The sequence below is a fragment of the Apodemus sylvaticus genome, chromosome 3 (genome assembly GCF_947179515.1).
Source record: "Apodemus sylvaticus chromosome 3, mApoSyl1.1, whole genome shotgun sequence".
In the NCBI taxonomy this organism is placed as follows: Eukaryota; Metazoa; Chordata; class Mammalia; order Rodentia; family Muridae; genus Apodemus; species Apodemus sylvaticus.
In genome coordinates, this window is record NC_067474.1 from 123,886,778 (window position 1) to 123,899,619 (window position 12,842).

The 12,842-nt window shown below is 34.7% G+C and overlaps 1 protein-coding gene and 1 pseudogene across 6 annotated transcripts in view; one reads left to right on the forward strand and one right to left on the reverse strand.

Annotated features, from left to right (window-relative positions):
• The window catches only part of Tut4 (terminal uridylyl transferase 4), a 92,488-nt gene that overhangs the window by 49,717 nt on the left and 29,929 nt on the right, over positions 1–12,842 (forward strand). For all 6 annotated transcript variants that reach the window (XM_052176955.1, XM_052176957.1, XM_052176953.1 and 3 more), the window contains exons 16-20: positions 2,488–2,591; positions 7,261–7,318; positions 7,417–7,520; positions 10,497–10,586; positions 12,112–12,225. In XM_052176955.1, the coding sequence (XP_052032915.1) occupies positions 2,488–2,591; positions 7,261–7,318; positions 7,417–7,520; positions 10,497–10,586; positions 12,112–12,225 (470 nt within the window). The remainder of the gene's footprint in view (positions 1–2,487; positions 2,592–7,260; positions 7,319–7,416; positions 7,521–10,496; positions 10,587–12,111; positions 12,226–12,842) is intronic.
• On the reverse strand, positions 1,203–1,303 carry LOC127681861 (uncharacterized; annotated as a pseudogene).

A 12,842-nucleotide genomic window follows, 5' to 3' on the forward strand; every position in this document is an offset into this window, starting at 1 on the left:
TGTAGCTGTCTTCAGACACCAGAAGATCTCTTTACGGATGGTTGTGAGCCACCATGTGGATGCTGGGATTTGAACTCATGACCTTTGGAAGAGCAGTCGGTGCTCTTACCCGCTGAGCCATCTCTCCAACCCCCAGAAGGCCTTTTCTTTTAATGAAAGCCTTGTAGAATTTGTAGCATTAAATGATACAGTCTCAGTGAACAGATTGTAGTACTATGAGAGTACAAGCAAGAACATTGTAGAGAACTTCGACATAAGAACAGATAAAACACAGTAGTGCTGGAGGTAAGTGGTCAGAATTGGGTTATGTGTGAAGAAGGAACTAAGAGGAATTGCAGAAGCAAGTCTAATGTAAAGGAAAGAAAGAATCCATGCATGAAGGCTTTTACTCAAAAATATCAGAATAGACAGGGTTTTTTTTTAGCATAAGAATGAAGAATTAAGAATTTTATGATTAAATATTTTAGTAAAGGATATTTATAGTAATTTATTTAGGGCTGGAAAAAAATGCCTTACTAGGTAGTGTTTGTAAGCATGAGGAGCTGAGTTTTATTCCCAGAATCAATATAAAAACATAGGGTATAGGATCTGGAGAGATGGCTCAGTGGTTGAGAATACTTATTCTTCCAGAGAACCTAGTATTCAGTAGATTGTAACTCTTAATTCTAGGAGATTCAACACTCTCTTTTGGTCTCTATGAGGACTTGCATGCTTGTGTGCATACATGCACTCACGTGTGTATACATTTGTAACTGCAGTACTGCAGAGGCAATATGAGATCCTGTTCCTGGTGCTCACTAATCAGCTGTCCTAGCCTAATTGATGAGGGTCGTCAGCCTAAGCTTAAGTCTCTCTATTCCCTTTTAAATAAAACTCACTTAATTTTATTTGATCATCATAGTCTCTTTTTTATGAATATATTATATATTTGAAAATTAAAGTCTCATGTTTTGCAGTATGTTATATTGAAAATACTTTAAAGAATATTTTGTTTTAGTAGACTTCAAAATAAAACTCCTAAAAGCTGAACGTCTTAGGCTGGTGATATGGCTCACTGTAAAAGTGCTCAGCCTCCTGACCTGAATTTGATCCCTTAGACCCAGGAGGTGGATGGAGACAACCAACTTCTATGAATTGTCCTCTGCCCTTCATGTATTGTGGCACACACATGTACATGTAGAAGTAAAGTTATAAAAATTAAAACATACATGGACTGCATCAGAAATTTATATGCCATCTTTACATAGAGGCCTTGCTAATCTCTATATTGTTCCAGTGTTGTTATATGTCTGCTGAAGGGAACACCATAGCTTCTTTTATCCTTCTTCGTTATCATTGAAATTTAATCAGTACTGTGTGGAAGGATTGTTTTCAGAGCATTGGATTTGTTGTCTAACTATGTAATTAAAGGCCAACGAGATGGCTCAGCAGGTGAAGGCACTTGCCACCAAGTTTGACAGTCTGAGTTCATTCGTTGGGACCTACGTAGTAAAAAAAGACATCCCACCCACACAAATTGTCTTCAGTCTAGATAATTTAAATGTGTAATTAAACTTGTAAGTTACAGCTTGTTTGAGAGAGTGTTATTGGAGAACTCTTTAATGAGAAGAAACAACTCTAACAGGATTTATATCTAGTGAATTGAAATGAATATGGGAGGAAAATTAACCCTATATATTGAAGTGATAATTTAAAAGTACTTGAATTGTACACTGAAAGAACTAGTTTACTTTAAAGAGATGAGTTATCAAATATTGAACTTATTAACCTTTGGTACTAGTGTTGAAGAACAGCATTAGATGGTAGATAGTTAAGTTGGAAGAAGCTGAAAGTCTTATGAGTGACTTGTGCAGGTTGAGCAAGGTATTAAAAGATGTTATACCTTTCTGGTGAGTATCTAAATAGAAAGTAGTACTCTTTGCTGAGAGTTGGTGTATTAATTACTTGTTTCCTTGCTTTGACAAAATACCTGAGAAAAGCACTTTTAAGGAAGGATGGAGGACATATTTTGGCTTACAGTTTCAGAGATTATAGTCTCTCATGGCAGCAGGAGCAGGGCTCAGTGTGTCCAGGTAGGAAGCAGGAAATGGTGAATATTTGTGTTCAGTACAATTTCTCCTTTTTATTGAGTCCATGTAATCATATCAACCACATTAAGGATGGGTACTTTACTTTAGGCATCATAATCTAGATAATTTCTCATAAACATGTTTAGCAATCTCTCATAAAACTGACTATTATACCAACTTCTTCAATCACAATTGGGATTACAGGAATAATAGTAGGTCTGAATGAAGTAGATCTGTACAGCTTATGATATGTTGAAAAGAAAAAGCAGTTAGCTGCTTGGGTATAAGACCCTAAGTAAAAGATACTAGCTGGGATTGGATGTTTTGGAATTTCTCAGTGTTTAATTTTATGTTAAGCTATTAGTAGATGTTCGATAACTCCTCTAATCTACTCATTAACTTATTTTCCTGAGCTTAGAAAAAGCAAGATTGTGCTTATTTGGTTCTTCTAAGAATGGATTTGGATTCCGAGATAGTGATCTAGATATTTGTATGACTCTGGAAGGCCATGAAAATGCAGAGGTAAGTAGTATTTGAAAAGGATTTGAAAGTTTATTTTCATCTAATAATAAATTTGTTTTAGTTTCATGTGTGCTATTTATTATGCATAGTATGATTCTTTTTATCAATGTGTAAGTAGTAGTGCTTGAGATGTAGAAGCATCAGCATTATCAATTCTGAAAAGACTCAAACTCACCTAATATGGAAATCTATTTTCTTAAAAAATGTTCAGAATTAAAATAAGTAAATTTAATATTTATCGTGTTTTAATGTAACGCTAGGTCTTTGAGACTTACAAGTGTCTAGAAATGCTGGGTGGTGGTGGTGCACGCCTGTAATCTCAGCACTCTGGAAGGCAGAGGCAGGCGGATCTCTGAGTTCGAGGCCAGCGTGGTCTACAGAGTGAGTTCCAGGACAGCCAGGGCTACACAGGGAAACCCTGTCTTGAAAAAACCAAATCCAAAAAACTAAAACAAACAAAACAAAAAAAACAAGTGTCTAGAAATGAATTGAGTGAATGAGTTAGTTTATCTTAAATTGGAATTTTTTTTCATTAACCAATGAAAAACTGGTACCTCTGTTTGGTATAAACAAATAGAAGTCGTCCACCCCCTGCCCCCACGTTATCTACTCTGTTTTCCTTTCTCTGTGTTATGTACTCTGAAAAATGCAGGTACTCATCCAATTCATAAATGGATTATACTGTTCCCCCCTCACTGTTATGTACTCTGTAAGTAGAAAATACAGTCATCTAACATAAATAGGTTCTATCTATAAATTAATTATAATTTTGAAGCACTGACATCTTTTCCATAGAAGAAATATTCTAATGATTGAGGGTTAGAAACTTTATTTTGGGTGGGGTGGGAAAGTAACATTTATTGAGTTGCTGTATACACTTTTACATGCCTTTTTTTCATTTTTCATCCACTCTGAGGTAAATATAATTACCCCATTTTCTCAGGGTATCACTGTGTTAAGGAAACTGAAGCTTTGAAAGACAAACTTGGGGCTGTAGAGATGGTACAGCAGGTAAAGATGCTTGTTTCTAAGCCTGACAATCTGTATTTGATCCTGGGATCCACATAATAGAAGGGAAGTAGATTTAGTAGGTTGTACTCTGGCCTCCATGTGTGCTGTGATGCTCCCACTTCTTCCATATGAGTAAATATATAAACATGAATAGCAACAAAAGAAAGAAAGGAACAAAGGAAGAAATAAATGAAAAAAAGAAAGATAGAGAAAAGACAAACTAGTTTACTTCACATCACTCACCTTGCAAATGTTGGGCCAACATTTATAACTAGTGTAAATCATGGATTTACACTCTTCCTATTATATCTCACTACCTCTTCGTAATTTTTTTTATAACCAAATATAGTATTAATAGTAACATATAACCTAACCACTACTTTCTGATGTTGAAAGCTCTCCAAATAACCTTGAGATGGGAGCAGCCATTTTCTTCAGTGGGAGTCTCAGCAGTGGGGTTGGGCAAACTTTGCTCTTCTGATTCCAGACTTTGGTCATGTGAAGGAGAGTGTCTAAGCTCCAGTGAAGGAAAGGACTAACTGCTGGGGAAGAAATGTCTCAGGCCATGTTGGAGCAATTAGAAAAGGAGTGGACCCCTGTAGAGATCTTTTTCTAATGCATCTGTTGGCTTTAGTTGATCAGTAATCGTGTGCGATGGCTACAATACTGCCAGTGCATTAAGCTATTTATTTTGGTTTCATTTTTATCTATGCTGTGCTGAGCTGTACTGTAATCTGCTATGTTATTGCTCTGCTACATTATGATACGGTATCATACAGACCAGTCTGGCCTATAATGTCTTACCCTCCTGACTCCTAATCCTGCATATTCCTATAGATTGAACCCAGAACTGTGTGTATGATAGTTGAGCATTTTGTACCTGAGCCATATTCCCAGTCCTGCTGTTGGTATTTATATTTCAAAATTGGGTAAGATTTGTACGATTGTACATTTGTAAGATTGGAATAAGCCCAAGCCTTTTTGTCATCTGTAGTAGTATCAATATACCTATATTGATTAATATAGGTATTATTACCTATATTAATTATACCTATATCAATTATACCTATACTAATTAATGCCTATATTAATATTGTTAGAAAATAATTCATAAACTGGAGAGATTGCTCAGCTGTTAAAAGTATGTATTACTTACTCTTCCAAAGGACCAAAGTTTGTATCTTAGCACCAAGTCAGGTAGCTCAAAAAACATCTGTAACTCCAGTTCCAGGGGATTGAAGACCTTGAGCCTCCTTAGGCACCCAAACATGTAGCACATGTGCTTGCACATGAATACTCACCATCCATACTCATATGCATATGATTAAAAGAAATCTTTTAAAGGAAAGACTCCAGCAGAATAGTACAGCTGTGTGTTTCTGAGGCAGTTCTTCCTGAAGGTGATTTTAAAATTAGTAGGCCTAGAGTAAAGATGGCAGTGATGCCTTTTATATCCTTTTTCTGACCCTAATCTTTGATTGTCATTTTTTTAATTATTATTATTATTGTTATGTGTGCACATGTGTCTGAGAACAAAAATTATTGGAATAAGAAAAATTGATATCTTTGTTAACTTTAATGTTTAGACTTAAATTGTATATGTGATGGGAAGTTGAAGACAATTATAAAGAATAAAATATTCTGTATGAGCTATTAGTAAATCTTTAAAACTTTTTTTTTTTTTTTTTTGGTTTTTTTGGATTTGGTTTTTTCGAGACAGGGTTTTTCTGTATAGCCCTACCTGTCCTGGAACTCACTCTGTAGACCAGGCTGGCCTCGAACTCAGAAATCCGCCTGCCTCTGCCTCCCAGAGTGCTGAGATTCCAGGCGTGTGCCACCAACCGCCTGGCAAATCCTTAAAACTTTTTCAGAGTTGAATATTTTACACAGTAAAGAGCAGTTACCTGTTGTGTGTATGTGAACTAGTAACTAGTGATTCCTCTGAAATCCCCAGATTTAGCTGCATATACTCTCTCTTGTAATGAAGGGATATATGTTGAATATGTACAAAAGTGGTTTGATAATGATTGGGATTGATTTATTTTAATAATCTTTAGCTAATTTATAAAGACATTATTCTCTATGTGCTATTTTGTCTTGTATTGCCATACCAATTTTGCTGTCTCTGCTTTAAAAAAAAGTTAAATTTGCAGAGGGATAAATTTCCTAGAGTAAGTTGGTACAGTAGTAATAGGATTATGTTTATATACTTCATCAACAAAATAATACTAGGAACTTGAGGTAAGGTACATGTTTTTAATTCCAGCACTTGCAGGGAGGAGGGGAGAGGCAGAACGATCTCTAAGTTTGAGGCTAGCCTAGTTTACAAGAGTTTTTCAGGTTAGCCAGGGCTACATAGACCCTGTCTCAAAAATACAAAATTTAACAAAACCCACAGAGTATATAATGATGACGAAGATGACAATGATGATGACGATGATGATACAACAGCTAAAAAAGACTTGAAGTGCTTACCTAGCATCAAACTTGCTTGCTGTTGAATGTTGTTTTGTTCTTTGTTTTTCAAGACAGGGTTTCTCATTAGCCCTGCTGTTCTGGAGCTATGTAGACCAGATCAGTCTGGCCTCCAACTCAGAGATCTGTCTGCCTCTATTTCTCTGGTATTAAAATTTAAAGCCTGTGTCATCACCACCTGCACTAGTGAATGCTTTATAACAGGTTTTATGTACTTCTCCAGCAACCCTGCAGAGCAGAGTCTTCTTATCTTGGTTTTATAGAGTCGTAGTGTGATGCTGGGGGATGTCAAGGATCAGTTGTGCAGACAGTTAATACTTCAAAATTTGGATATAGGTTTGTCTAAATTCAGTGCCTGTATTCTTTAATCGTTATGGTCTTTTGCCCTCACTAAACCTATCTTTAATTTTGTTTTGTAACTTTCAGCAGAATAACATCTTGTAAATCTCACAACTATACCAGTTATGTTTTATATAGAGAATAACCTACAATAGCTGTCCTTTTTGTTGTTGTTGTTTTGTTTTGTTTTGAATGAGAGAGCTTATTGAATATATAGGACCAGGACTAAAGCAATAAACCAGAAAGTAAACTGACTAAATGTTCTGCCTGGGATTCTCTTTTCAAAAGGTCCTCTTGTTTTGGTTACCCTAGCTTCTCTGGTATTTTCTGCTGGATTATATGTGTGATACAACACTCTTATTATTAATTTTATTTATTTATGTATGTATGTATGTATTTATTTGCTTACTAGTTTATTCTCTTACTTCCACTTACTATATTCTTAATAAATCCACTCATTTAAAACCAAAAGAATGGATATCAGATAACTTTAAGTAAAAAGCATATTCACATATTAAAAATCATGTTATTCTTTTCATGTTTTTTAGACTTCAGTCTCTGTGTGAATAACCTTGGGATCTTTCTAGAATACAGTTATAATTACTTAGAGTGGAAAAGGCCCTGTGCTTTTGCATTTTTACCAGGCTCCAAGTTTATGCCAATGATGTGGGTCTTTGAACTCTTACTTATTTCACAAGCATACAGCTCATTTTGATTAGAAAATTTAAATGCTAGTATTAAATGCTTTGGCTAAAGTAGAATTTACAGTAGGACAAATTGAATTCCATCTTATTTATTTATTTATTTATTTATTTATTTATTTATTTATTTTATTTATTTACAGAAATTAAACTGTAAGGAAATAATTGAAAATTTGGCCAAAATTCTTAAGAGGCATCCAGGTAAAATTTCATGTCTTTATTTAAAAAAAAAAAAAAAAGACTTTCTAGCATTATAAAAGTTATTTAACTTTCTTAAGTTTTTGTTCCCTAACCCTTAGGTTTAAGAAACATTCTACCTATAACTACTGCCAAAGTGCCTATTGTAAAATTTGAACACAGGAGAAGTGGACTAGAAGGTGATATCAGTTTATATAACACATTGGTAAGTTTTTCTTTCAGGCCCAGCCAGCTATAATTATACTTTTAATTTTTTACTTAAAATTTCTTTTTATATTTTAAGTATATACATATTTATATTAATATAACTACATCCTTTTCATCCTTTATTCCCACTCTTCCCATGTTCTTCCCACAAATTGGTGATATCTATTTGATTCTTGTTTATATATGTGTATGTATGTATGTATGTACCTATATTCCTAAATACATAAATACTCAATTTATATAGAGTTACTTTTATGATTTCAGAACTGATCAGTTGATTAGCTAACCATTCTGGGGACTGTTCTCTAGTCAAGACTATTTGTCCTGTTCTTAGTATTCCTTAGTTGCCAGTAGTCCTCCTCCTAGGGTTAAGGCCCCATGAAATTTCCCCTTTTTATGTTAGAGTATCTATTGATATAATCCTTGTTTAGGTCCTATTTTGGCATCCATGTTGATGAGATTTTATGGGTATCTCTTCTCTCACATTTCTAGGAAGTGTTCTGGTTCTTGGATCCTAAAATCTTCCTGTCTCCTCTTCTGCTATGGTTTCTGAGCCTTAGGTTCAGGAGTTGTGTTGTAGGTAGATCAGTTAGAATTGGGCTTCATTCACAATGTTACTTGTTCTTTGCATTTGATTGGTTGTGGTTTTCTTTATTGATCTCCATTTGTTACAAAGAGATGTTCCTTTGATGAGGAGTAAGTCCTATCTATACCTTTTCTGGGTAGAAGTGTATTTAGAATGTAGTTAGGAACTATGCATGTTTAGTGAATGCATTCTCCAAGATCCATGAGTTCACTGGCCCACCTTAGTTGGCTAAGTTTCCAATACCAGGTGTGGTTTCTTTCTTGTTGAGCTGGCTTTCAGTCTGATTAGAGAAACATTGGTTAATGTCAAGGTATGCTATTGTACCCTTGATAAGGTGACATGCTGGTCACTATATTAGTTCATAGGCATCTATAGCCGAACATGAATATTGCCTGCTTCCTTGCCCTGGAAACTTGCATGGGTTTTTCTGGTCAAAACAGGAGTGGATTTCCAGGTCCTGAGTCAGAAGAACATAAAGTCTTAAGTAGTAGGAAGTTAACAGCAGCCTCTGGGTGATAACTAAGGGCGGCATTAATAATAGCCTGTGCTTTGGACATCTCTTGGATAATCCTGACTTGAAACTCAACAGGGAGCATTTAAACTATATATGTATTATATGCAGTTTTAGGAAGATAGATAGTGACATGATTCCTATGACTTTTTCATACATCCTTACTGTTAATTTATTCTTCTTTCTCCTTTTTCCAAACTATTCTCCCTCCCATTCTGTAATTAAAATTCCTACTCCCACTTTTTTCCAAAGTCACTGTACACTGCTATTTCTCTGTTGCTGTTCTCTTCTCCTCATGAGCCCTTTTTACTTCCCTGGCTTCTGGAGTTACTTCAGGTTATATATTCACCTCTGAAGATTTGAGCCTAGGAAACTTTACACTGGTGGGAACATTTGTTTTTCTGGATCTGGGTTATTTTCTTGGAAGGCAGAGGCAGGTTGGATCTCTGAGTTTGAGGCCAGTCTGTTCTACAAAGCAAGTTTGAGGACAGCCATGTCTTGAGAAACAAACAAACATAAAAACAAAAAAAATTTCAAATCCCAGGCCCATTTCTGAGTGTTTTTTTTTTTGCTTTGTTCTTACTATATTTTGAATTCTTCGTATATTTTAAATATTAATCCTTTGTCATATTTACAGTTGACAAAGATTCTCCCATTCTGTGGACTTTCTCCTCAGTTGGTTGTTTTTTAGTTGCACAGAAGCTTTTTAGTTTTAATTGTTGGATTAATTCCTGGGCCAGTGGGGTCATAATTAAGAAAGTCCTCTCCTACACCTGCATCCTGTAACGTACTGCTTACATTTTCTTTTAGTAGTTGAGGTCCACAGCTAGGTCTTTGATCCATTTGGAGTTTTTGTGAAAGGTGCTATGTACTGGTTTAGTTTCATTCTTCTGCATATGGATATCCAGTTTTCCCAGCACCATTTGTTGAAGATGCTGTCTTTTCTCCAGTTTTTATTTTTGGCAACTGTTAGACTGTTGTATTTAGGAATTCTCAGGTTTGGATCTTCAGTTTTTGTTCTATGGTCTATGTATCTTTTTTTTCATTCCAGTACTATATTGTTTTTATTATGACTCTGTAATGTATCTTTAGATCTGGAATTGTAATCCCTCCAGTATCACTTCTCTTGTTGAGGATGTTTTTTGGCTATCTGTGCTCTTTTGTGTTTCCGTATGCATATTAGGATAGTTTATATTTATAAAGAATGTTTTATTGGGTTTCATTGAGTCTGTAAATGAGTTTTTGGTAGAAAGTCATTTCCACAATATTGATTCTACCAATCCATGATGATAGTATGTTTGGTGTATTATCTTGTTATTCAGAAACCTAAAGTTTACAATTTAGAAATCATATATATATATAAAAGAAATCTTTCACCTCCTTGGTTAAGTTTATTCCTAGATAATTTATTTTCTTTTAGGCTATTGTAAACGGAAGAATGTAGTATTTGTTGTTGGTTTATACTTTTCATTTTAAAAGTTGACAGATAAATTTCCCTGGTAGGGAATATACCTTGATCATGTTAAGTGGCTTGCACTGAATATGATGACTGTACCCTTGCATTTTCCACAAAGGTGGGAAACTTCACAGTATAATTAACTTGTGATAGTGGGGCACTACATTCCAGTTTTCCCTTATTAACTAAAAAAATGTTGACAGATTATTAATATGTTTATATTTTTTAACCGTGAGCGATGTAATGAAAAGTGTTTTGATATTGGTTTTAGAGCAATATCAGTTTTTTTTTGACTAATTGTTAGGAATTTTGAAATTTTGATAATGGTATTTACAGTATCTTTTTACCTGATTTTTTTTACCTGATTTGTAAGTTTAATTATTGCATATTAAATGATTTTAAATATATAATTATTTTTCAGGCTCAACATAACACAAGAATGCTAGCTACTTATGCAGCTATTGATCCTAGAGTACAGTACTTGGGATATACAATGAAAGTGTTTGCTAAGGTATTTATGAAGAAATTAAATCATTTGTCTTGTTATAATACTTGTGATAGCTAAAGTGAAACTTAGTGATATTAGACTTGTAAAAAACAGTCTTAATTTTATTACTTAGTTTTTTTTTCTCTGTTGTATCTTTTTTTTTTTTTTCTCTTCTATGTTAGGGTCTTAATTTGTTTCTTTGATTTAGGTGTTCTCCTGTTTTAATATCTTGAGTTGTACCTGAGCTTTTAGTTGTAATTATTTAATTTATTTATTTATGTTTTTAAATTTATTTGTATTATAGGACCCTGGAACTTGCTGTGTAGACTAGGCTGGCCTCAAACTCAAGAGAGATCCTTTTGCTTCTACCTCTCAAGTGCTGGGATTAAAGGCCTATCCTACCAAGTCTGGCGGCAATCTGAGCTTTAAAAAAAAAAAAGAGCTGATCCACAAGCTCACAGGATTTTCTTGTCTGTGCTCCTCAGTGCTGGATTTATAGGCACATGCAGGCCTTCTAAGTTTTTATGTGGAAGATGGGGGCTTTGAACTTGGGTCCTCTTGCTTTTTCACAGCCAGTCCTATTTTTTTTTTTTTAAAGTTTTAGTGGATATGTACTACTTTGAATGGATAGCTCTAGTACTTTTCTCCTAAACTTACTGATGTACTTATTTTTTCCTGATGTCTTGTTATTATAGCTATTCCAGTTTTAAAATCCAATTTCCTAGTTATTTTACACATTTTTTAAGGATAATTTTTGGAACAGAAATATTAGGGCATTAAGTTTGTTTTGCTTTTGTTACTTTGATATAGTATAACTATTCTTCATAGAGTTTGTGTTAAACTGAATTTTAAAGAGTTGTGGGGCATGGTAATGTACCTTTAGTCTCAGGGAAGCAGAGGCAGGTGAATCTCTGTTAATAGATCAGTCTGGTCTACATAGTGAGTTCCAGATCAGCCATGGCTCCATAGAGAGTCCTTGTCTTTAACAACGTATTTTAAATAAATTAATATATATAAAGTTTTGCCTGTATGTATGTGCAACATTTGTCTGAATGGTATCTTTAGAAGTTAGAAGACAAGTTGTAACTATCTTGCCACTAGAATTAAGGATGGTTGTGAACCACCAGGTGGGTAGTAGGAACTCAACCTGCATTCTGAAATAGCAACAGTTTCTCTTTCTTTTCTTTAAAGAATTACTTATTTTTTGTATGTGAGTACACTGTACAGATAGTTGTGAACCCCTGTGTGGTTGCTGGGAATTGAACTCAGGAGCTCTGAAGAGCAGTCAGTGTTTTTAACCACTGAGCCAGCTCTCCAGATAGCAACAGATGCTTTTAACCCTGAGTTATCTCTCCATCCCCTTGTTATTACTAATTTCTACATTTAGTTGTAATATATAAAAATGCCTGTTTTCTCACACTTTTGTAATTTATTGTTACAGAACTTCTGGATATCTTTCAGTCCAGTGAGTTTTAAATATAAAATATCAAAGCAGTCAATGGTTTATGGAATGAGTTTAATTTTTATTTGTAATCATTGTATTTTTTAGCGCTGTGACATTGGAGATGCGTCTCGGGGAAGTTTATCGTCATATGCTTATATCCTTATGGTGCTGTACTTTCTGCAGCAAAGAAAGCCACCTGTTATCCCAGTTCTGCAAGAAGTGAGTGTTTAAAAATATTGTAAAGCCCAAAGCATAGTGGCTGATGCCTGTAATCCCAACACTTGGGAAACAAAAGAAAGAAGTATGATCATTAGGAGTTTAAGGTTAGCCTGGGTTATATAGTGTGTTTCAGAACACACTAAGCAACTGAGTGAGAACCTGTCTCAAAAAGAATGTTACAGGTGCTTTTAAGCAAATCATGGATTTAAACAGGAGAGCTTGCTGAGTTCATGATGGATTTTTCTATTTGTTCTAAGTGTTTTTGTTAGAATTAATGCTATAATTAAAATAGTGATCCTTTTGGGAAAATTTATTATTGGAGCATATTGACTACCATAGGAATTGTTGAGTATCTTCTGTAATATTTTAAAATTTTGTAGTCTTATAATACTGAAGATAAGCTGGGCAGTGGTGGCATATGCCTTTAATCTTACTACCCATGAGGCAGAGGCAGGCATGTTTGGTTTACATAGTGAGTCTAGGATAGCCAGGGCTACACAGAGAGACCCTGTCTCAAAAAAGGAACTTATTGCAGATATGTATAACCAGATTCCTGTAGCTCAGCACAAACTCATGTATATAATAATAGGCTCTTACATGGAAGCATGTGTGTTTCT